The sequence below is a fragment of the Oryzias latipes genome, chromosome 6 (assembly GCF_002234675.1).
Source record: "Oryzias latipes chromosome 6, ASM223467v1".
NCBI classification, from domain to species: Eukaryota; Metazoa; Chordata; class Actinopteri; order Beloniformes; family Adrianichthyidae; genus Oryzias; species Oryzias latipes.
The window spans coordinates 14,263,095-14,289,272 of record NC_019864.2 but is presented as its reverse complement, the minus strand read 5'-3'; the positions used below and the strand labels follow the sequence as shown (position 1 = coordinate 14,289,272).

The 26,178-nt window shown below is 39.4% G+C and overlaps 1 protein-coding gene across 12 annotated transcripts in view; it reads left to right on the top strand.

Moving 5' to 3' along the window:
- plekha5 (pleckstrin homology domain containing A5) overlaps positions 1-24,818 on the top strand; it is a 99,921-nt gene extending 75,103 nt beyond the window's left edge. For 4 of the 12 annotated variants that reach the window (XM_020703913.2, XM_020703910.2, XM_020703920.2 and 1 more), the window contains 16 exons: positions 644-697; positions 10,690-10,770; positions 14,216-14,278; positions 14,374-14,454; positions 15,726-15,875; positions 17,444-17,545; positions 18,223-18,381; positions 19,436-19,591; positions 19,980-20,097; positions 20,736-20,851; positions 21,541-21,756; positions 21,856-22,017; positions 22,162-22,295; positions 22,407-22,549; positions 22,864-22,948; positions 23,711-24,818. In XM_020703913.2, the coding sequence (XP_020559572.1) occupies positions 644-697; positions 10,690-10,770; positions 14,216-14,278; positions 14,374-14,454; positions 15,726-15,875; positions 17,444-17,545; positions 18,223-18,381; positions 19,436-19,591; positions 19,980-20,097; positions 20,736-20,851; positions 21,541-21,756; positions 21,856-22,017; positions 22,162-22,295; positions 22,407-22,549; positions 22,864-22,948; positions 23,711-23,840 (1,950 nt within the window). In that variant the 3' untranslated portion in view covers positions 23,841-24,818. Of the gene's footprint in view, positions 1-643; positions 698-10,689; positions 10,771-14,215; positions 14,279-14,373; positions 14,455-15,725; positions 15,876-17,443; positions 17,546-18,222; positions 18,382-19,435; positions 19,592-19,979; positions 20,098-20,735; positions 20,852-21,540; positions 21,757-21,855; positions 22,018-22,161; positions 22,296-22,406; positions 22,550-22,863; positions 22,967-23,710 lie in introns of all 12 variants that reach the window. The other 8 variants (XM_020703916.2, XM_020703911.2, XM_020703912.1 and 5 more) reach the window with 7 other exon arrangements.
- Positions 24,819-26,178: the final 1,360 nt, after the last annotated feature.

The following is a 26,178-nucleotide window of genomic DNA, read 5'->3' as shown; positions in this document are numbered from 1 at the left end:
AATGCGGGCCATCAGATTATTGATTCGGGTAATTTTCTAGGCACAAAAGCTCCATTAAGTCATTTTGCACCATAAGAGTCCACACGGATAAAAGCTAATTCCACGGACAAGCATGCTGAATGAGGATGTCTTCCCATTACTGATGTGGGTCAGCTGAGCTCTAGATGGAGGGATTTGTGCAGCGTAGACACTTTTACCAAGTTTTTTAATCAACTGCAATTCACGAAAGTCTCCATGAATAACAATCATGGTTGTCTGTTGTTTTTTCTGTTATTATTGCATCTTTTTTCATTACGAGATTGCATTTATTCATGTGCATGGGGACATTAAATGAAAACACAGCAACACTCCTGTCCTGTACAACACAAAAGGCCTTTTTTTTTACTTTACAGTGTGCTCATCCTTACTTTTTTGTCCACATCTTGTAACTGACCTGCTTTTTCCTTCACCTTGTCCTGCTTCCTTTTCTCTCTGGTTATATTTGGGTACCTGACATGGTTGAATGATGTGTATGTACGACAGAGAGGCATGCAGAGAGAGTGAGCTTCATGGAAATACAAGACTTTCCTTTCTTTTCTTTTTTTTTGGTCTCACGTTCTTGCTTCCTCTTTTCTCTCCTCTTCTGCTTCCCTCTACGACTCAGAACGACATTCTCTCCCATCACCTCCAAAGGAACCTCATGTATTTGGACAATCAGGTGGGGCAATGCATGGCTGCATGCCCTTTATCCGCACACGTTTAATGCCTTGTACTTTTTTTTTACCTTAACGTTTTATCTTACCTTTTACTATTTCTAGCTTATTATTTATAACTTATAAGGTTAAAAAACAAATTCAGTGTAATACTACATTAGATTTAAATTAGTTGAAGTTTTATTTATTGGTATTTTAAATTTGTTATAAAAGAGCCTTTTTCATGCAGCTTCGTTGATCATTTGAGCCCTCACAAAGGAAAAATAAACATGTACGTATATAAATACACACAGTAAAGCTGAATCATCAGTTGACATCCCTCCCTGTTCTTTAAGACTTTTGTTTACCATATTCTCCCTGCAACAACACTCAATCAGCCCGTCAGCTCTGCAGAGGCTTGACAGTGTCTCAACGCCATTCGAACATGATGTTTTGGTGCTGCTCAAACGAAGTTTCAGCTCAGTATTGAGAGACATCCGTCTACTCGACCCGCTTAAAAAGTGCACTGAGGGATTTTTACCACAGGCTGCTTGTTGGTTCGATTATTTATTAAACAGCTGATCTGCTGACTTTTTCATGCACAGTCTTCTAAAAGGTAATCCAGCTGGTGGCAATTCTGAATATAAAATGACGGGTAAAAATAACTTTTTGAAACGACAGGAAAGATTCAGTGCAGCAGCAGAAAAAAACACTTCAAACGCCAAGGTTACATCTTACACAAGCCTACCAATAAAACACGGGAGAAACTGATTGGTAAATATTAATGCTATTATGATGCAGGAATAATTTTGTGGCTGTATTTTGTGAATTTTTCACCTAAAATTGTTAAAGACCCACTCTGCTTATAAAAGGGGTTTTTGTGGCCTTTTTCTCATGAATGAGGACATAAATTAACAAACTTAAACGTAAAATTGCATTTCTTAGTATTTATTCAAATCGTTGTAAATCAAGAGCAGAAGAAAAAATGCTGTTGGAAAAAGAGATGATTTTTGACGTTAAAAAAGAAAAGACCGGCGAGCCACAAGCTATTAGCCACTGGGAGAGGAAGAGGGGCGGGGTCGCCCTGCACCCACAGTCCCTGCCCACAACTCAGAGGCAAATTTCTATTGAACTACTGCTGCTCTGTAGAAACCCTGTCCTTTTTTAATTTTGGCTAACATCAGCATAATCATAAGTAGTTGTTTTGTAGTTGTTGCATAAGAGTGGGTCTTTAGAGTGCTCAAAACTGCTGTATTTCACTGCCCCTGAAGGCCACAGTTAATGTTTTCAACACTATGGAACATTTTGAACGTCTCAGACTGGTATCTTGAATGTGGCAATGAAATCACCTCACTTGCAAACTCTTTACTGACTCAAAACAAAAAAAGGGGGCAAATATTAGATTAGCTGAGCTGCATGAAAAAAAGAAACACCTCATAAGTGCAAACTCTAAGTCATGTTTATTTAATTGTTAGTTTTTCAATAGTCAAAGATAAAATAAGAGGTGTTAATTATCCTGAATTCATTACTCCTTTGTTGAGCGTTCATCACTGGTTTTCTAGCTGTCACACAAAGCTTTGTGACAGCTATTTCAATGATCCAACAGGCTGATTATGTGTGTGAGAGACGCATTTAGTTGAATTAGCCTTATCTAACAAATGCACAAACAGCAGTGTGGCTAAAATGTGTGTTGATATTCTGTATATTTTGTCCTGGTTTGCTTTAACTGTTCTCACACAGCTCTAACATGAAAACACCACCTAAATTCATTGTTTCTCGCTTCCAAAAAGTAGCTAATTAGTCATTATGGAGAAAGTAACACAATATGTTTAGAATCAAATTTTCACACTATGGAAGTAACTTGGGATATATTGATGGATTTCAACTTTCATCTTCAGCTTTGTTTGTTGCTCTGAAGTTTTTAGTCCAGCTATTAAAATGATAGGCAGCTTTTTTTTAAATTAGAACCACAATGTTCATTTTTATATTCTTTCAAATACAGCGAAGCACAATTGTTTTCTATATTAGTACAATTATTTATAGCTTTTTGACTGAAAATGCTGGGAAGGCAGCGTGTTTTGGGGCTGTGTGCTGTTCTTTGTCCTGTTTGTAAGTGTCTCTCCTTTGCTTCTGGGAGCTGTATCCTTCGCTGTCCTATCTGGACGCACATGCTAATGTCTGCTTCATTAGAGAGAGTGAGTGAGGTGTAATAACATATGAGGGGCCGTATAAGACATTATTTATTCTGAACCATTCACATTCATACATTCTTGCTCTCACAGTCATATATACTCTCTTTCGCATACATATATTCTCTTACGCATCCAAATATTCTCTCTCTCACATTCATACATTCTTGCTCTCACAGTCATATATACTCTCTTTCGCATACATATATTCTCACTTGCACATCCATATATTCTCTCTCTCACATGCATATATATTCTCTTACGCATTCATATATTCTCACTTGCACATCCATATATTCTCTCTCTCGCATGCATATATATTACTTTACACATACATACATTCTCACTCTCATTGTCACTCTTAAAAAAGAATGTATGTATGTGAAAGACAAGTATATATGAACGTGTGAGGAAGAGTTTATATGTGTGTGTGAGAGAGGAGTATGCATGAAACGGAAGTTACTTTGCATGAAAAGGAAGGCACTTTGAATGAAACGGAAGGCAGATGATTTCTCGTGCTCTGATTGGACGAGAGGCCGCCGCCTCCCATTTTGAACAGACGCTAACACGAACCAATAAGAAGGCCATCGGAACCTTAAGAAATATTTTATCTTCACCTCAAGTGGTCACAAATCTGTCTGCATCTCTAGAGACACAAAGGAATGTCTCAAATACCAATAATGGTGATAGAAGTGCCACCGAAACAGAAAATCCGTATCCACCTCATTCCTAGCCCCCATGAGCCTTTGCGTGAATTATGGGCGACACTTCCTGTAGACGCTGGAACACGCATTTACATTAAAACAAATTCCTCTTGTTTTCGATCCATAACTACATATAAATGTGGGAAAACCAGCTGTCATTTCTTAAAAAAGGCAACGGTGAGGTGGAGATGAAATATTTGTTAAGGTTCCGATGGCTGCAGGACCCCCGTGGCTACTTCTTGCCGGTTCGTTTTTTTAAAAAAATAAACTTTATTAACAATATCTTGCACATACAAAATACCAAACACAAAACTCCACTGTGTGCAAAATACAATCTTCACGTTCGCCATGAGAATGAACAAAAAAACATAATGATAACCATGTAAAACAGGTTATGCAAAAAGAAAACAAAAATAATAAGGCAAAGGAATCTGTTAAAGTTTCAGGAGAAACCATGTTTCAACTGTTCTGACAGCTTTTTTGTTAGTGGAAGATTTAATACTGTTCACATACAAAACCATTTCTTTCTGAAAAACATAAAACACGGTTTTTTTGTTGGCATATTTACACTTGTGTATAAAGTATTTAGCCATAATTATAAGTAAATTAACTACATATATTTTTTCTGCATTAAGTCTTTCTTGTGTAAAATATCCAAAAATAATATGCTCGTAAAATAATCTATAATCTTCACATAGATGAGTTCTTATAAAATGTATCACATCTTTCCAAAATAGTTGAGTGAAAGAGCAAAACCAAAAAAGATGAGGCACAGTTTCTGGTGAGGAACGACAGAATGAACAGTTTATGTCCAGATCTTTTTTAAACTTAGTAAAGAAATGTTTCACTGGATAAAATTTGTGAAGAATTTTGAAAGAAATTTCTCTGATTTTATTGGTGATGAAATACTTTTGTGGCAGGGTCCAAACCTTTTCCCACTGAATTCTACATCCAAAGCTGTTCCAGTATGAGATAACATACGGTTTTGTGGCAATCTCATTTTGAAACAGAGAACGGATACTTTGATTATTCCTGCTAGCTGAAAAACATACCTTTCCACAACACAAGTCTGTTAATTTGGGATTTCTTGCTTGTTCATGTTAGCGTCTGCACTGTAATCCCTAGCGAGTTGACTGAACTTAAAAATTATTTTGTAACAGATTACGCAACAGTTAAATTATATTATTAAAACTTTTAAGTTAACATTTATTAAAATTCATATTGTCAGTTGGCTTACATTTGTATTATTTCATATAAAAAATATTAAGATTCCTCAACTTATAAAAGAGAGATTATTTACTTAAAGTTTTTAATATTTTCCAACTAAAAAACGCTTTAACTAACTATATTTTTATATTACTCAACTCATAAAATATGTAAAATTCACTCAAATGCTTTATAAATTCTTTAACTCATTAAATGTGTAGCATTGAAAATATTTAAAATTCTTCAGCTTAAAATGTATTCTAAACAGAGATATTGATACTGCCCCACTACATTTTAAAGGCTAACATTGATAAAAACCAACAAACGTGAAGGCCACACAATAGTGATTGCTTAATACACTTTTTTTAATTGCTCTTTAAAAAAAAGCACAAATATCAAGAGGATGAAGAAACAATAAGTGCAATAAAACTGCATTATAAGAGTGCCACACAACATATTGACAAAAAGAGTTGGTTTTGTATTTTACGGCAGAAAAAGCAAATGATCACAACAAAACACATTAGTTACATAACACTTAAACCAACAAATAGTCCATTCTGGAAGACTCACTCAACGAAACATTCTTCAGCGTCAATAAATGTCCTTTCAGTGGTTTGCTGTCCTCACGGCTCATGACAGCATTCTGAATAAATATGAAGGCAAGTTCAAGTTTTTTGGGGTGCTGTAGGTCCAGAGCATAGATGTCCCCGAAGAGTTAGAAGAGATTAGTCAGCCAGATCTGTGGGACCACTGACGGCAGCATCCGGAGCGTCACCACGACAACTGAGAAGATACCCACAGCAGTGTCTGTGAGGTCTGGTATTCTGGAAAATACAAAACAAAAAACACAGATGAGTTCAGACCCTCAAAGATATTCATCACACTAATGTCCAAAACTGACATTCCTGCCATCTGTCAATAGGAATCTTTTCATGCTAACATTCTGTTAGCTTTTAATCAACTGGCTATGATGTTTTAAGGACCAACTCCAATTAAAATTGTGTTTTTAAAAAGTTCTTTAGCATTTTTCTGAAGGAGGACATTTATAAAATAATATAAGACTAAAGCTTCATTTTTCTTTATTCAAATAATGATGGATCAGGAGCAGAAAAGGTAAACGAAACTCCACTCCTTCCAATCAGGAGTCCCTGATGTTCGCCTTTCATCTTCCGTCTCAGTTTTAAAACCATTTAAAAATATCACTCAGTTTACAAACTACAAACAATTGCCCTATTTATTATGTCACTCAATAAAATCTCAATCAATATTAAAGGATTAGTGAAAACCATTGACAGGGAGTCGTGTGCACTTACTGTACAGGTCTTGAAGAAGTTGGAGGCATCTTCATGCAGATAAACAGGAAGTGCAAGGAGAACAAGTGCCCGTCTCATGTTCACGTCACGCTGGTCCTAAAAGAATATAAAGAAATATCCATTACCTTTGAAGCAAATGCAGAGCAAACACTTCAAATATTTATTTAAGGAACTTTAAGAAATAATAAAATGATACCTTTTCTAGATGTCTATTTCTAGTAAGAGTACAATACAGTGTTCATGGCATGATCCACTTCAGGTCAAAGACCCAAAGTCATTTGAAGGCAAGTTACACCGTGGCTTCTTACAGCTGTTTACAAATGATTTGTTATCCGTTTTTGAATTATGCACATTAGAAATTCACCTGGAGGTCATAAATCCTAACCAAGCTGGCCAGTTCCTGTCTGTTTTGGTGGACTTAGTCTCAGAAAAGGGCAGCTTTAAGTTACACAAACATGTAAAAACTGCACAATTTCCTCTGACTGCATCTACTCTACATAAATCCATTTCAGATCTTGACAGATGAGTTTTCATGGTTTCAAATGATGGAATGGTGCTAATGCAACATCATTTTATTATTGTAATATACTGTCATAAAGACATGACAATATTCCAAAGTGTCTCCACATACATGGCAGTGGAAACACTTTGGAATATTGGCTATGTAGTACTGCAGTATTATATGTAGTACTGCATAGTGCCAAAGTAACAGAACACAACTTGCACCTCCATTCCATTGTGCCACCTTCAGCCTGCAATCTAAATATGTCTAGTTAAATTGTAAATAATTTCAGCTCTATTTAGACCTTTGGCTAGTTAAAATGTGCATAAATGTTTCCATGCTGCCGTATAAATCTAATAATGGTAATAGTTCAGGATGAATGTATTAAATAAGTATAAAACTCACCCACTTACACCTCTTTTCTGGTGAAATGGTGACTTTCTGGTGAACTTTCTGAAGTTCAGTATCTGAAAAAGTCCAAAAGAGATTTTTCAATGTTAAAAAATGTTTCAATTATATTCTGATCAAAAAACATTTATTGCACTACACAACCTATTGCATTTTTTGTTTTTTTAAAATAGCTCTAGACAAATAACTGAGACAAGTTACCTCGCTGGCCTTGGCGTCTACCTGGAGGTGAAACACTGAACACTCTGTAGTTCGGTACCTGAACACAACACGAGCACATTGATTAATTTATTTTTACAAAAACCTTTTTTATAACGGAGATCAGTGATTTATAAAAGCTTAAAGCTGCATTCAAAACCCAATGCTTCCATGTAGCAACCAGGCTTAAAACTGTTGGCGGTAGCTCCTCCCACACAACCGTTAGAGGCTTTGAGTGACATTTTTGGACAAATGTCCAGCAGCAAACTTTAGCCACAGACAGAGGCCTCCAACGCGAATTTCACACGCGGATCATGTTTAGTGTGATTGCAGCATAACAGATCATTTCTACCTCTTCTTTCTCTTTCGGCTTTTCCCATCAGGGGTCGCCACAGCGAATCATCCTTTTCCACCTCACTCTATCATGAACATCTTCTACCCTAACGTTAGCCAACTTCATGTCCTCTGTTAAGACATCCATATATCTCCTCTTTGGCCGTCCTCTTGCCCTCCGGCCAGGCAGCTCCATCTCCAACATCCTTCTACCAATATATCCACTATCCCTCCTCTGAACATGTCCAAACCATCTCAGTCTGGCTTCTCTGACTTTGTCGCTAACACAGGCAACATGAGCCGTCCCTCTGATGTACTCGTTCCTTATCCTGTCTAACCTGGTCACTCCTAAGGAGAACCTCAACATCTTCATCTCTGCTACCTCCATCTCAGCCTCTTGTCTCTGTCTCACTGCTACCGTCTCTAACCCATAGAGCAGAGCTGGTCTCACCACTGTCTTGTACACCTTTCCTTTGAGTCTTGCTGGCACTCTTCTGTCACACAACACTCCTGACACTTTCCTCCAACCGCTCCAACCTGCCTGCACTCGCCTCTTCACCTCTTTTCCACAATCCCCATCACACTGAACTGTTGACCCCAAGTACTTAAACTCCTGCACCTTCTTCACCTCAGCCCCCTGTAACCTAACGCTTCTACCTTGATCCCTCTCGTTCAGACACATGTATTCTGTCTTACTACGACTGACCTTCATGCCTCTTCTTTCCAGAGCAAACCTCCACCTCTCTAGCTGTTCCTCCACCTGCTCTCTACTCTCACTGCAAATTACAATGTCATCCGCAAACATCATTGTCCAGGGAGATTCCTGTCTTACCTCGTCTGTCAGCCTGTCCATCAGCATAGCAAACAAAAAAGGACTCAAAGCTGATCCTTGGTGTAGTCCCACCTCCACCTTGAACTCCTCTGTCTGACCTACAGCACATCTCACCACCGTCATACTTCTCTCATACATGTCCTGAACTACTCTGACATACTTCTCTGCCACTCCAGACGACCTCATACAGTACCACAGCTCCTCCCTCGGCACCCTGTCATACGCCTTCTCTAAATCTACGAACACACAATGCAGCTCCTTCTGACCTTCTCTGTACTTTTCCATCAACATTCTCAAAGCAAAAATGGCATCAGTGGTGCTCTTACGGGGCATGAAACCATACTGCTGCTCACAGATCTCCACCTTCTTCCTAAGCCTGGCTTCCACTACTCTTTCCCACAGCTTCATTGTGTGGCTCATCAACTTTATTCCTCTATAGTTGCTGCAGTTCTGCGTGTCACCCTTGTTCTTAAAGATCGGAAGCAGAACGCTTCTCCTCCATTCCTCAGGCATCTTCTCACTCTCTAAAATCCTATTGAACAACCTTGTTAGAAATTCCACTGCTGTCTCTCCTAGGCACTTCCATACCTCCACAGGTACGTCATCAGGACCAACGGCCTTTCCGCTCTTCATCCTTTTCAGAGCCTTCCTAACCTCATCCTTTCCAATCTCTGCTACTTCCTGCTCCACAACAACCACATCTTCCTCCCTTCTTTCCCTGTCATTTTCCTCGTTCATCAGCTCCTCAAAATACTCCTTCCATCTTTTCTGTACACTCTCTTGGGTTGTTAGCACCTTTCCATCTCTGTCCTTAATCACCCTTATCTGTTGCACGTCCTTCCCATCTCTGTCTCTCTGTCTGGCTAGCCTGTACAAGTCCTTCTCTCCTTCCTTTGTGTCTAACCTGTCATAAAGCTCATCGTAAGCTATCTGTTTGGCCTTTGCCACCTCTCTCTTCACTCTACGCTGCGCTTCCTTGTACTCCTGTCTACCTTCCTCAGTCCTTTCTACATCCCACTTCCTTTTAGCCAACCTCTTCCTCTGGACGCAGTCCTGTACTTCCTCATTCCACCACCAAGTCTCTTTACCGTCTTTCCTCTTTCCATTTCTACCTCTGAAAAAAAAAAAAACCTCATCACTGTCGTAACTTACGGGCAGAAATGCATTTTGGGTTTGGCTCGCCATACGTCTGCTATGACAAACTAATCATGTATACATTTCCACATTAATCTCTAAAAAAATCATAACACACATATGTTTAAACAACAGTAAACCACATTTACGGTAGTATAAGAGCATTTTTAAAGCATTCATTCATAAACCATGAACGATACTTACCAAATTAAATCAGGGCTGAAGACAAGACGGCACCATCAGCGATGAGGCGGATGAAAAAAAAACCCGAGGTTGGGGCGTCTTGAAGCGGGACGAAATCGCAACGCTTTGCAGAAAAATAAAATGCTCGACTTTCAATTTCAAACGTCGCATACTCGCATTCGGCAAATCCAACATGGCCACCTGAGCTAACGTAGAGAAAACGAAAGACCCTCCCACCAGTACGTGATGACGTCATAACGCTACTTCACGGATCTTAAAATTTTTGAGTGCCAGATACAAATAAGCTTTAAAATATTTAGCACTGTTAAGTTAAATTTGAAAAAATCTTGATAGAGCTTAATACTTTATAGTTGAATCAACTACAAAATGACATTTAAGTTGTGTAACCTTAATAGTTATGAGTCAGTACAAGTGATAGGGTTTAGAGTGTGTTCAAAATGGGAGGTGGCGGCCTCTCGTCCAATCAGAGCACGAGAAATCATCTGCCTTCCCTTTCATTCAAAGTGCCTTCCTTTTCATTCAAAGTGCCTTCCTTTTCATGCAAAGTAACTTCCGTTTCATGCATACTCCTCTCTCACACACACATATAAACTCTTCCTCACACGTTCATATATACTTGTCTTTCACATACATACATTCTTTTTTAAGAGTGACAATGAGAGTGAGAATGTATGTATGTGTAAAGTAATATATATGCATGCGAGAGAGAGAATATATGGATGTGCAAGTGAGAATATATGTATGCGAAAGAGAGTATATATGACTGTGAGAGCAAGAATGTATGAATGTGAGAGAGAGAATATATGGATGCGTAAGAGAATATATGTATGCGAAAGAGAGTATATATGACTGTGAGAGCAAGAATGTATGAATGTGAATGGTTCAGAATAAATAATGTCTTATACGGCCCCTCATAATAACACTGTGGTTTTCGTCTCAGACGTGAAGCCCTGCTCTAAACTTTCTGACACTTGCTCCTCTCCACACTGGACTAGATCAAGGAAAATGACCCTTTAATCGTCATGACTCACTCTTTGATTGAGAACTCAGCCCCACGGCCACAACTTTATCAGCAAGTAAGGCCAGCCTAAGGCTTTGCTCCGCCTCCTCCCCACCCTCACCAGTCGCTGTTGTTTTTTTGTTTTGTTTTGTTTTGTTTTTGCAATGCTGCTCCTTTCGATGTCTACAGTCTCCACGGCATCCTGAGACCGGTCTCCTGTATCCGTCTGTTATGCAAGCCCCTCCCATCCATTGCTTTTGACTGCTCGCCTTTTGATAAAGAAGTCATGCACACGTGGACATGACTTTTGAAAGACAACTCTTGTCGTGCAGTTAAGTCTCCACTCCATGCAGCGGTTTGTATGTCGGGGCTGTTGGCAGCGACGCCGAAAGATTTTTCCCTGTTGAGTCAGATTCACCTGACACTGAAAAGCGCCAGCAGCTTGTAGAAACACCCACCTTGTCCCTGTGATGAAGCATTCAGGCCTTAGTCCTCAAGTGGGATTTCATAGAAGTGTGCAAAATGCCTTCATTCTTATTACCTGAACCGAACACACATTTGTTCCTATATGCATTTTAGATGGTTAAACCAAGCAATTGTTTCATTTTTAGATGTGATTGGTTTATTTATTTATGAAGCAATTCAACATCACTATTAAATTGGGTTTGATTTCATTTGTTTACTAATTATAGTCAATACAATAACCAAATTACACAAATTTATCAAACTCATTATTGAAATGATTAAATACATAGATTTAAAAAAACAAAGACACTAAAGTCACATTTGATTAATTTACTATAATGATCACTAACTTAAGTCAAGTAGAGCTTGTTTATTGCTTGAAAAGGAGCGGGAAGCAGTGAGTTGATATAATCCCACCCCTACTGACTTCATTCATTTTATAGTTTTTCATAGTTTTCCTAATCCGGTCAACTGTTTTTTTGTTTTTAATCCTCTTCTCTGCAAGTCAGTCAAACTCTATCAAAACGCAGGTTGTAGAGTTTAAAATCTGAAAACTGCAGGCTGTAAAGCAGTTATTCCCAACATTTATCAGGCCACAGACCAGTTTAATGTCAGACAATATTTTTTTACGGACCGGCCTCTACAAGCCTGAAGTGGGCGTTTGATTTTTTATTTATTTACTTTAGCTTCCAGTCTCCCTTACCTTCTGAGGGTAAGTTTATCTTCATCCTCTGCAAAATATTTACAGCTGGTTTAAAGTTTATCTGTACACTAGATTTTTTGTAGGAAACAATAATATGTGATATCAATTTTCCCTTAAACCATAAATGGAAAAGTTAAAAGGTAAAAAGAAATAGGACACCAACTACAGCCTCTAGTGTATCGTTTGATGTGCCACAAATAAACAAAAAATAAGGTAAACGAAATTGGTATTTTTTAGATAAAATTAACAAATGTGAATCCACTGTTTGAGCTACTTTATGAGCAGCATCCTTGTAACATTAGACAGTAGGTGGTTGCTGGATATAATGCAGAGCAGGCGCAGTGTGTGAGAACAACTGTTGCAATAAATCGATAATTCAGGTAAAGAGTTTCCAAAGGCATTTGTTTTTTGATAAATTTGCTAGCATTAGGCCTTAATTTAGCAATAAGCACAGTCGCTTTAGGGAATTAGCGGATGTGTTTTCGACCGAACGACTTGATGTGTCAAGAAGGACTTGGATGTGGTGAGGAATCCAGTAGTTTTTCAAAATAAAACTTCTTTCAGAATCAGATTAGAATTTTAAAAAAAAGTAGGTTATTAAACTAACTGTCCCACGGACAACTTCTTGGGTTGGGGATCAACCCATTAAGCTGAACAAAAACACTGTTCTTGTTTTTACCCGTCTTCATTCCCTCACTTGCGTTGCCTTCGTCATTCTTAGTGGCCCAAATGGTTTGTTTGTGTTTTCTTTCTTCTTGTAACTCAGTTTTTCATGTTTGTGTTGGAGCCGTAAAGTGGTGCCAAAGAGCTTAGCCCGTCACCCATCATCTACACACCTGCTCTCTTTACAGCTGCTTCACCACCTGTTTCTCTACTGGAAGAGTGTGTCCCCCTCCTCCTTTTTCCCCCACGTCACATGTAGTCCCCACCACAGTGAGGCTCCTCAGGCTGTGGCAGAGTCTGCATGATCTGTGTTGAATGCCATGTGGTTCTCGCTGCTTTCTTTGTACCGTGTGGTTCCATGAGGATGTGTGACAGAGAAACAGGGACATGGACTCTCAAAGTATTTGGGCAGAGATTCATATGATTTATGTTCACTCTGAATTCAAAATAAAATAAAAGCAATTTCCTAACTTTTGTCTTCAGCTGAAGCAGAGGATAATTTCTTCTTTCCATGTAGGATGTACCATGTCACATGTTTAAATGTTCTCCTGTTAAAGAACAAATTTAAACAAACAAAACATGTATCCTCTTCAATCAGGTTTAAGTGTGTGCTTCGGTTCTTTCAAATTACAGTTCTGGATCCCCGTCCTAATATTTGAGAGCTGTACTGTTTGGGATGTAAGTGTGAGTGAGCTGTTTGTTCTCCTGCAAACATGGGATCCAATGCAGCTGAAACTAAAGCCTTTGTTCAGGGGGGACTTTAAAGGAAACTAGTTTGGGTTCTTTATTTTTCATCACATTAATAGTTAATATGCAGTACAGTGGCCCCTCACTATAAAGCAGTTCACCTTTTGTGGTCTTAGTGTCTCTATGCCTTGTCTCCTACAGTAAGCTAGAGAATGTGTCCAACTTGACAAATAACACAAATCTTTGATCACTTTCAGATCTTCATTTTTTAATTTGGTTAGGTAAGGTTTGAACTTTTGAGTTTAAACAAGAAAGAAAAGTGTGACAACGTTAATGTTTGTCTGAGAAAAGTATATAAAGTGTGTGGTGAGGGGTTTTCCTGCCTCACAACATCTATGAATATATAAAATAAAAGTGCTGCAGAGTTTAAATCACGGTTTATTTTTAGAATGTAACTGCCACAATAAATGAGGGACCACTGTAGTTGTTGCGATGCTACAAACTAATGTTTAATGACTTAAGCCTAAAAGCAAAACTTCCATTTGTGATTTTTTTTAGCATGACTACATCCCTAAAATGACCTATTATCATGTTGTTATATTTGGAGAATACTTAAATATTGTTTTGACTTGATGCAGCACGCACACATCCTTCTTAGAGCAATTCGCGTCTGAGCATGTGCTGGAGAAATTAGAGTCTGGGGGACACTGCTTCTGGGCTGACTCTGGAGTTTAGTCATTAGGACTACTTGCACATGCCTTCACTTTATGTGTCAGTGACACATGAGGTGCAAAAACCATCGGTAGGTCGCATTTAGGTGGTCTGCATTGCCACTGCAGGTTTGGGTAATGCAGATTCTCTGTCTTAGAGAGATATGAGTTCCCGTCAGCATAAATCCTACGGCTCAGTCTGAGAGCCTCCTAATGGCACTGCATTAGATCTCCAGATCCAAACGTGTATGTGCAGATTTGGTGTCTCTGCCTAATGGTGTCTGTCTTCACAGTTGAGTCCAGAAGACTACAGGGAACAAGCCTATACATGTGTGCCAGAGGAAGTGGATACTGACGTAAGTTCAGTGCCGCATGCCGCAATGCCACACTCAGGTACACAAAGCAGTTAAAGGCTTTCTTTTTCTTTTTTTTCCCTCCTTTTCTTCTCCAGACTAAACTTAGCAGGTTATGTGAGCAAGATAAAGTGGTGAGAGCGCAGGAGGACAAACTTCAGCAGCTGTACAGAGAGAAGGTGACCCAGCACACATCTGCCAGCATTGTTCTATGACTCAAAACATTAAAGAAAAATGTCTTAGATATGTAATCTGTACGTCCTTTCGTCAGCCTGAACAAATCGTTGGTGTTACATGGCTGTCCAACTGCACAGGAATAGTTTTATTAAGGCACACCAGTGGATTTAAAGAACAACCGACATCCTCAGTCACCAGCCCAGACCAGTGGTGGTCCATGTGTGGTTTAGTTTCACGCTGAATGAGAATAATATAGCAGCTGCCTGCGTCATACAGATGCTAATGACGTGTTGGAGCAGGTGACACTGACACCTAATCAACGCGCCTGAACTTGTGAGCATGTGAGATTCTTCCAGGAATCCTCCGAGGATGATAAACTGTCACATGAGGTCTGTCAGCGTACACACGAAGCATGCTCGTGTCCTATGCACCGCACCAGCAGAGGAGGCTTATTCACAGGCTCACACTTCAGAAAATCTGCAGATTCATTGAACAGGCTGGAGTGAGGGACTCAGAACTGACAAACAGGAAGGTGGTACCTTAACGTGACACTAAAAACTAGGGGGTACCGATTCATTTAAACAACGATTCAATTCGTATCATAATTTGTGGTTGACGATATGGTTCATGGCTGATATGTGTTCATTTTGTACGGTCCCATTTATTCCAATTCACTGAGCTGAAATCAGTGTAGGACATCTACAAGACATGATTACATAAAACAATGAAAATATCAAAACAAAGGTATTAAATACGTACTTCTGTACAAAGTACAAAGTGGCCATTTGAGGCTGGTTACAAAAAAAAAAGCACCTTTCTTTTGACCTATGTTAAATATAATCAAACTTGACTCCAGAAATAAAGGGATGTAAAGCCTGATTTCAAAAATGGTTTGATTTTTTATTCATAACAATTGCCATATTTTCGAATGGAGCAAATTCGGCTTCATTTAGGCTTCATTTTTGCTGTTCAGAATTCTTTGGGTGACTTTAGAGGTTGTCTGTCTAGTGTGTATAAGTCTATGTTCTGAATCGCAAAAAGAAACAATATTTTTCAGCACATTTGTAGAAGTTAAACATGATTACTATATATTTAACTAAAGACAACAGAAACAGAAGAGTGGAATGCAGTTTAGCTAAACTTTGCTGCTGGAAATTCTAAATGTTACAATGGCTTATAACGCTTGAAAATGACTAATCTGACTAATCCGTCTAGAAATGGCTGATGGAGAGAACTGTGTGACGAGCGTTCGATACGTTGTGCGTTCTTGCAGCACACGCTGGAGACAGCACTTCTGTCAGCCAGTCAGGAAATAGAGCTGGGCCCTGAGAACCCAGCCACCTTGCAGAGTGTGATCCAGCAGAGAGACCTGCTGCAGAGTGGCCTCCTCAGCACCTGCAGGGAGCTGACCAGAGTAACTTCTGTGAGTACCGCACTGCATGCATGCGCTTATTTATGCCAGCACTTACACCCTCTTACTGTCTGCAGGGTTTTAAAAGCAAAATGCATTTGAAATGTTTCAAAGCTCTTTGTAAAGAAATTAAAAATCTCAGAATTTGGATTTCTTGGTTGTACTTGACTTCTAAAATTTAAATGTTTTAGTATCTGGGTCTTTTTTTGGAGAAGTTTCAAAGAAATGATTCTTTCAGATTTGAATAAATGCTCCATCTAACATTCAAAGAGGGTTTTTCTTGGAATCAAGTTCAAGAAAATATCTTTTTTGATACGAGCTCACACAGCAGTAACTAGTCCGTAATGAAAAGAGTGTAAATACTAAAGACTGGCTTAAAGTCCTCCAAGACATAACGCTGGAAGACAGCCCTCCCTGAGACTTGCATGAAGCACAATGCAGATGGTGTCATTTCAACACCTCCCAGACCATTTCTTCCTGCAGTGTGCGGTCAGTGTGCCGGAACAGCCTTTTGTTCTCCCACCTTGGTCTTGTTTCACTATGAACCGTTTCCTACTCAATTTTCTGCTACAGTTATCTTGGCTTTGCTGAACGCATTCTCCCAGAGACTCTCTGCTCTACTTTAACGTGCGTATGGATAAACTGTGCCCTTAAATCACTGAACCACTCAAACTCCTGCATGTCTGGCTAACCCTTCTTTTTTTCTGCACCAAACTAAGATCGGCGGAAACAGAAGGACAAAGATTCTCAGACTCTATTGAGCTAACACTTTCTTCATTCACCACTGGTATCAATGAAGCAAAATCTCCTTGTGCGAATGCCAGTTTTAGCAAGACCCCTCACCCCCATCAACTCTCTTTACCTTCAGCTTGCTGTTGAACTCTCACTCCTCTTCAGCAGACAGGAATTTGTTGACTGATTCATGTGCTGCCATTGCACTGACCAGGTGGAATCTGTCAGTAGCCAGTAGAAAGTAGAAAACGCTCCACTGCCATCTGGCACATTTCCTCCTCCCTTCAAATAGGCTTAAAAAGCGCCGTCTTGCTGAACTTGAGCGTTACAGGCTCCTCTCTCAGCTCTTATTCCAGTTCAAGGATCGTGACAAGTGATTTTTTGAAACATACCTTAAAATGTCTCGCTGCAGCTGGAGAGCATCTGCAGAAAGAACTGCTGTCTGTGTTAGGAGCTTTGAGAGCAGAAAGGCTGCTCCTCAGAGCTCATTAACTAAAACTCTGCTACCCTAAAGAATGGGCATGCCAATAGAAGGGGGTGAAAAACTTTATTCTCGGATGTACAATGATGACAAAAGGTATTCAAGTTTCAACACTATCTTGAATGTTAACTCAGCTAGATTGTGCCAAAGCTACAAAGAAGAGTAGGCGAGGATTGACTCGTTTTTAAAGGCAATCACTTTGCTAAAAGCAACTGTAATGCTGGAAGATTCTTGTTTTTGCAGGTAATGCATGTCTGAGCCAAATGTATAGAAAAGTGCACCCTGTAGCCAGTTAGTATTCAATCTAAAGAGCATGCACATTTATTTGTCATTCAGCAAACCTCTTTTTTACACTAAAAATAAACAGGAGGTGGAGCGATCGTGGAGGGAATACGACAAGTTGGAAGCAGATGTGATTTTAGCCAAAAACAACTTGCTGGAGCAGCTGGAAGCCTTGGGAAGCCCACAGGTAAGAGCATATATGAGTGAAACTGCACCAGTTGGCTTGAAACATAAATATATTTAGACAGAGTGCAGAAACTAAGTATGAAAGCAGCCTAGTTAGACGCTTTTGGACCCGGTCAAAAAAAACAACGCTTTCTGCTCCACGGCCCTCAGCCTGCAGGAGGAGAGGGATCAAAGTGATTGATGGCTGAAGTGATTACAATGCAGATCCTCATTAAAACAGCCTTTTATCTTGTGGGACCAGAGTACAAGCTCGGAAAAAAACGGTTGCAACAAGTTTTGGTGGTATGTCAGCCCCAGCTTTTATTTAGACCAAAGTCAAGAGCCTTCAGCGTGAACATCCTCTGCTTCTCACTAACCTGTAATCAGGGGTAATTACTTTCTTTTTGTACTTACCACCTGATTTCTAGTTTGCCCAGTCGAGCACAACTGTCTACTCATGGTCTTCTGAAGGAGTCTGAGCAAACTAGTTACTTTCCTGACCAAGAACTCAGACATCATTATTGTTTGCCTCCTGTTCAGACTCGCAGGTTTTGGCTTAATTCAGCTACAACTACAGAGAGAGAGAGATGCAGGGTGTTTAAGAAATTGCACCCTTCCATTGCATGTGGTTCTCACTTTGCATGCAAGATGTTCACTAGAAGAAGTAAAGAAGCATGCTGCTTTTCTGTGTGCTTTCAGACCGAGCCTCCCAGCCAGGAGCATGTCCGCATCCAGAAAGACTTATGGAGGATTCAGGATGTGATGGATGTTCTGAATAAACACAAGGAGCAGAGAAACGCCTTTGATGAGATGGGCTTCGGTGGACCTAAGGCTAACTTCAGTAAACACAAAAATGAGGTGAGGCCTTATAATAACAGGAACAGTACAGATATCAGCTGATGAAATGGTTTTCTCCAAATGTTTTATTAAACTTTTTAGTCATACTCTGCTTTAAAAGCAGTTCCTTTTACCCCTTTCACCCACTCGTTTGACTGATTTGATGGACTCAGACAGACTATTGTGTGTAAGGATAGTATCTTCAAGAATCCTGATTTCCGTTAAAGCCTTAGTCACCTGCACCCATACGGGGGGTTGACCTGCGTGGGTGCTGTGGGTTTTTGGGTTGTACAGGCCCATGGAGGCCCGTAGAGAGGAGCTGCTGTAACACAAGTGTGTCTTGAGGCTCGTGCATCCACCTTAAGGGACGTCAAGAAAATGGAACGTACTATTGTTGTGCGTGTGGTAAGTGTATCATGGAGGAATCGTAGGGCTAAATGAAGTTGCGTATGCTTTAGACGTACAAGTGATGCTTTTGTACGGGGCCCTTATGGTGCAGGTACCGGCTCATTACTGGCTGCATGCAAATGCTGCACTCAAGGGTGTTCAGGTGCCCGTAGGATGTTCACACGAACTATGCTCCGATTGTCTAATTCCCTAATTCCTAACAGTCAGGCTGCACGCCAATGGGCGCACACTTATTACCAACGCTAACGGGTTCCTTAAGCTGTGTGCAGGTTTTGGGGAGGTTGCTGGGAAAAAAGGAAAAATCTGTACAACATGCCTGCCTCTTTAAGCCTTAATTGTGTTGTTTAAGCTCACTACGATCTTTCACTCCCTGCAGATCTGTAGAAAACAAGCGCATGCAAATCTTTGCTCTACGGAAGACTTTGCTACAGTATGTTTTGCAGGCAACCTGGGTGCCCTATACAGGTTTGCCCATTTTTTGGCCACATATAGCCTGTGTCCTCCCGTAAGGGCAGTTGTGACTAAAGCTTAAGTAGAAGCAACATCCTGTCTGTCCGTCCAGTGGGACAAAGCTGCTCGGGGGGCCGATGTTTGTTCCCCTTGGCCTCCACTGTGGCACTGTTTGCCACTGTGCTTCCTGTCCTGTAATGCCCTGTATGATCTCCAGGCAGAGGATTTGGTACCCCCAAGACCACCCCTACCCCAGTCTTATGAGCCCAACTCCCCCATCGCGCCCCCTTTGCCCTCTCATGCTGGCGTGCGCCCTTCGTCCCTCCACAGGCCAGAGGACAGAAAGGCCAATCAGAGGAATGGCACGCACAGCGTAAGCCCGTTGACCTCTTGACCCTCATGGTTCAGCTGTGTCATCGTGTCATAACTCCCTTTCATGTTTCGACTGATGTCCATTTTATTTCTCATACCGTCATCCACCTTTTTTGTTCAGTGTGAATTAACATTTTGTCATTTGCATTAAACTGCCTCATGCCTTCATTTTCTGTCCTGCATTTTTTAAAGTAGTGTTTTTTTTTTTATTTCTGTCTAAGTTTTTTCATATTTTAGTTCAAACATGTTTGCTTGTTGCTCTTATTTTTATTGTCCCAAAAAGTGTCTGTGCCTTCATGTTTTAGGACTCGATGTTAAAAAATAGCAAACCTGTGCATGAATAGAAGTTCACTTTGATTGTTGTGTGTTGACTGGCTTCTGGCCTGCAGGGTCCTGACTACAGGCTTTACAAGAGTGAACCAGAGCTCACCACAGTGACCGAGGTGGACGAGAACAAGGACGAGGACAGATCTGAAAGCACAGACAGAGAGCATGCTGCAGGCAAAGGTGTGTGTGTGTGACAGGAAAAGGCCGTTACACTTTCTGGTGCTTTTGTCGTGGAGTTTACATGTGTACTTCTTCGATTAAGTCTTGCATTTTGAAAGGACTTTCACTAAAAGTGGACTTTTTGATATTATTTTCAAGATTTTAAAGGCAGCATTTAGTGCAGCTCCTAAAAGTGGTTGAATATATAAATACAAAGTCAGTGATTTAAAAAAAAAAAAGTCCTTGAAAGAAACCCAGATTTATGTTACTATGGTTACTGCTGTGGCATTTGAGGTGCACTGGCAGCTCTTTGTTGGGTCATGTTGGTTTTTTTGTTTTGTTTTTTCTTTGGCATATCACAAACTCACTAAAGCAACATTGTGTTTATTGCCCAACAGTTACCATGGATACAGCAGTTTTAGTACTGGCATAGCTATACTTCTTAAATATTTTAATTTCTTTTTTGTTATAATTTTGTTCTTCACGTCACATATTTATAAATAAAAAATAATTAAATATTCTGTTGATATTCATCAGTCCTGCACAAAAAAAGATCAGATTTACATCTTTTAACTTTAAATTGATCTTAAATCCGGTATTTTCCTTATTTTTGGAATATAAGTCTCTAACTGGTCTTCTGTCTGTTGGGTTTGGGTTAGGAATGTCTTACCCAGTCGGCATTGTCCCACCCAGAACCAGATCTCCAGTGCCGGAGTCTTCCTCTATAGCATCCTATGTCACACTGAGGAAGAGCAAGAAACCTGATCCCAGGACGGTGAGTGGCTTAATTGTGATAAATTGTGTCTCCTGCTGTAGCGGGTCATCTCAGCATGTCCATTATGGTCAGTCAGCAGGACCAGGTCTGGATTGTTCTCCTAAAGCAGGTCTTTATAAAATACATGCCGGTTGTTATCTTACATTTAATAACAGTCATGAGCAGTTGGCTCTGCCTTTTTGTGTCTGAGCTTTGCTTGAAAAAAATATGGATCATATCTATTTAGTCGTAGAGCTAAAGATGTTTGTAAAGTTTAGTTTAGGCTTTTGGGCAGAAGCTCTTGAGCTCTGTACCCGATCTGGAGCATGTGAGTGCCCAGCAGTCAGAGTGTTCACAAACCATTCACAAACCATTAAACACTTAAGGAAGCAGAATGCTCTTTTTGTGTGCGTAGGCCATTTCCACAGAACATTCTGCTCACTAAAGTTTCGACTTTTAACAATGCACACTACTCAGTGAATGCTGAATCGTGAGATCTGCCCCACTGAGAACAACAGAAGATTTGTGGAGGAAAAACTCACTTTGAGAATCCTGCTACTTCATTTTAAATGTGCTGAAATCATCAGGCACAGCATTCTGGATTTTAGCTTCATGAAATAAGTATTGAATCCTGCTGGAGTTCCTGTCTGATTTCTTTTTTTTTTTAACTTATCTCAATGAAGATGTTGTCTGTGCTCTTGTGTGGTTAGGAGCGTCCATACAGTGCAATGGAGCAGCAGCTTAGTGCTGTAGAGGGCAACCGGCCCAGGATGAGCGTGGAGGAGCAGCTGGAGAGGATCCGCCGCCACCAGCAGGGCACCCTTAGGGAGAAGAAAAAGGGAGCTCGCATCCGCAGTAGCAGCCAGGACAACACACCTTCTCGCAGTCACTCCTTCGCTGGTTACAATCACTTCCACAGCACGCAGGTTTTTCCATAACACACTTATCTTCCTAAAGAACGGTCAAGTAAGAATACATTTGGCTTTGTTTAATTTTTTATACTAATACTGGTTATGTCTCCATAGTCTCACATGAGACGCAGAGATCAGATGATGAGCAGCAACATTCAGGAGCTGGAGGCCTCTCTGAGGCAGCAGGAGGTGGTGAGGAGGCAGGAGACGCCGTCTGAGGAAATAGCCCGTCTCAAGGAGTCCTTACAGGCCGAGGACTTTAATGTGGACCGAGAAGTAAGCCAGGTTTAGATGAGTCTGTGGTGTTACTCATCATTATAGAAGGAGTCCGCACACAAATGATATATAGATTTCTTTTATTTTAAATCTATATTTTTTTAATAAACTTTCATATTAATTTAGTTTGCCCTGTTTGTACAGCTGTCTGTGCCTGATAAAGTGCTGATTCCTGAGCGTTACATCGAGTCAGATCCTGAGGAAGCTCCGAGTCCTGAACAGGAGGCTGACAAGCAGAGGAAAGTCGATCGCATCAAAGCCCTTATTGCCAAAAACAGGTCATTCCACTGTCAAGATTTCTCACGTGATTTTGTCAAAAATGATGAACTCGGTGAATATATTTCAAGTTTACTCCAGCATTTAATTAAGTGTTGTGTATTTCCTCCCAGCATGCAGAATGTTTTACCCAGTTTGGCTCTAAGCCCAGAAGAAGACCATGAAGAGGAGGTGACCATTCTGGAGAAAGAGAAGATGATTAATATTTCCTATGAGCTGGCTGCAGAGGCTTCCAAACGCAGCAAGTTGGTAGCAGGTACATCTCTAGAGAGGCAGCAGGGACACATCGCGGGCTTAGATCAAGGAAATGCATGTGCTAACACAAAAAACTGCTGACAACGTGTTCTTCTGTGACAAATTAGCTGCTTTCACGCTGCATCTGCTCAGTCATTTCCCATCACCATTTCAATCATATCTCCAGTCGTTTCTTTGACTTTTTGTATTAATTTCTGTTGTTTGGCTTTTTGGTAGCAATTGTAGTTGTTGTTTTTTTTTTATTTTTGCTGTTTGTTTATTTATCAATCTAAATTGTAATGCCTGTGTGTTGGTGTTGTTGCTGTTTCATTGCAGTGAAAAGCCTATCATCATCCTCTTCCCCACCCTTTCCACAGTCTCCAAACACAGCCTCTCAACTCACTGATGGCTCTCACTTCATGTGTGTGTAGTTGCACCAGTAAGGGCTTCCATCATCCTGTTCAGACTAAACTCATACTGCTGTTGTGTTTTCATGGGTCTCACTTGAGTAACAACAAAAACAAACATATTTTCCACACTATAAGGCTCACCGGGTTATAACGCACAGCGTCGATGAATGGTCTTTTTAGACCTTATATCATATATAAGGCGCACCGAACCATGAGGTGCATTACAACAAGTCAAAAGAGTCAGCGACAAGTCTGTCAGTCAGACTTTTTTAACTTGTTTGTAACACGCTACACGTTAACCTTGATAGAAGTGTTACCCGTGTTAGCAGATTCACATTAACTCCTAACCTGATACCGCAGAAACTAACATTCATTTGACTACGTTAACTTCCTTTCTTTTCAGTTACACATACAGAAACACCGCTACATGTTAGCTGCGTTAGCGTGTTTACAATACTACCCAACCAAACATTTGGATGGAGCGTTGTGTACGTCTTAAAATCACTTCGACATCAGTAAACACAACCAGAATGAATCCATATATAAGGCGATCTGGATTATGAGAAAAAAACAAAACAAAAAAGCTTCTAAATGCGCCTTATGGTGCGGGAAATATGGTAACTATGTTTTATTGCTGAGGTTATTTGCACTCTTTTACTCTGCGCTAGACATGATTTCCTTGTGATTTTTAAAATGTTTGAATACAAATTCTGTTGCATAGTAGAAGGTTTAGTGTTGGAAGTCCTGCTAAAATGCTATGTCTTGTCCTCCAGCACAGGCTCTGGCCTCAGTAAAGACCTACACATGAAGGAAACGGCGGCAGAGGTGTGTGAAAAAGGCAGATTTGCTCCTGCGGACCTTCTTCCAACAAATCAGCACAATAGCTTGACCTACAAACAGTGAAACTGCCTATTTCATCCTCACAGGGCATAACTTCTGACTTGTGTGTGCTCACTGTGACATTTAAACCTATGCCATTCGAATATTTCTTTTATGATCTCACCTAGGCAACAACTTCCTGCAGTTTTTATGCTTTCAATGGTTGTATTTTATTTGACTATTTTTACCTATTTGTGTTGTTTTTTTGTTTTCTTTTGCTGGTAAGTGAGCCAGTGTACATCTGTATAAATGGGATGCTAAAAGACTGAGCTATGTTGAGTCTAATAATCTCTGACAGTATATTCCAGGCTATGTGCTCTACAACCTGTTAAACACACAAAGATATGCATTTATTTAGTTTTTCCTTAATAAATTATATAGCTGTTATTTTTAGACCCAGACAGTTAGCTAATGAGTCATATTTATTCATTTACTGTAAAGAACATTTGCCTATGCTAAAAAGTCATGTAGAACATATTAGATTCCTCTATTATAATAAACAGAGGAGCCACTTTAACTGCTGATGAAGATTCTTTTTGTAATTTTTAAAGTGTTTGTGGTTCCCGGATAATAATTTAAGGATGGGATCTATATAGGTACATGGTTGCCTATACATATATATGTGTGTGACATGTGTGAATGTTTTGACATGACATCCTTCATGTCCTTTTTATGACAGATCTATTTAACTAAGGAGAAGGATAAATGTCACAGGGTGATTCTATTTTATGAAACGTTGGTTTCAAGTCCTTGAGCTTTAACAAAACAGATTCGCTTGTGCAAAAAGCAATAAAAGCAGCCTTTCTGTGAACTGAATTTAAGATGTTTGTTTTTCTGTTTGTACAAAGTGTAATTATCAGAGGTTTACTGTGTATATAATGTACATGGTACATCTGGATAGGAGGACATGCCCAGCAAAGGTTACATACCTGATTTGATTTGCATATGTTCATATCCCATCTGTTTTATATCATGTTAAATAAACATGGATGTTCTTAAATATCTGTTTGTGTGTACATTGTTTGACAACATTTTTAATAACGTTTATAATTTCCTAATAAAATACCTCTGTGTTTAACAAGGTTCCAACAGAGGACAGTGGCACCCTCTGGTGGTCTGTAACGGCAACAGCATTTTTAATGTATTTAATTTTTATTTGTTTGTTTTCAAAAGCATTCCAACCCAGTTAAGGGTAGATTTTTACATTTTGAGTAAAATATTTTATTTATTGCTTTATTTGAAACATTAAAAAATAATAATACTGCATTATAAAATTACAAAATAAATTAAACCCATTTCAGATATCAATACATTAATTCTAATAAAAAGAAGTGAATGAAGTTATATGATGCAATCTTCTTGACAGTGTAATCGCTCATAATCGTAGACTTTTTTTTGTTGAAGTAATGCATACAGAACACACACATTTGACATTAGACTCATTAAATACATGATTACCAATTAAAGTTACATGGAGTTTGATTGTATGCTTAAAAGGGAGTGGGAAGAAGCAAAAATACAGCCACTATTCGTTATTCCTTCATAGATGTTTTTTGTGTAGTTGCCATAATCGGGTTCTTATCAGATAAATTGCAAATTATCAAATAACAAAACAGAGTGCTTATTGATTATCCTAAGGAAACATTCTTACATCACACTCCATGTAACAGATATTTATTACCCATTGATTATCGTCAGAGTACATTATCACATCAATTCAATAATCATTGCAGCACATTGCTGATCAAGTGAAGAAAATCAATAAAAAAATGTCAATTAGACCTAAGAATTCGATTTCTATTACGTTCATAATTATGACATTTTAATTAGCAACTTTGCATTAGCACTATAACAAAAAACATTTGATTTATTTTGTCTGTTTTCAAAGATAATTTTTTGTGATCCATCCACGTTTTTTTTATTTCACTCTTCTTTGTAATTGTATGTTGAATAAAATATATTTGTATCATCAACAAATTCTGAGATTTAACCATATTTAAACCACTTGTTTAAACATTGAATGTCAGTGGGCCAAGAACTAATTCTTTTGAGACAACACATGTCCTTAGCATCTGATTTAAATTATTCAGTGTTGTCAAATTGTTTTCTGTCAGTTAAATAACTTTTGACCAAACTTGGAGCAAATTCTAATACCGTATGCTTCCAATTGTCAAGTAGAATGCCATGATTGAGAGTGCAGGTCTTGAATAAGTTAGTAAAAATATACCCATTAAAGTACTACCTATTAAGAACGCAGTAGTCTTAGAACTGTTTGCTTCTTTGATTGAAGATCTCAATTTTCTTTACATTTGTTTTATTTATGTGTAAGACTCATCGGTGTTTCGTTGTAAATAATTACGAC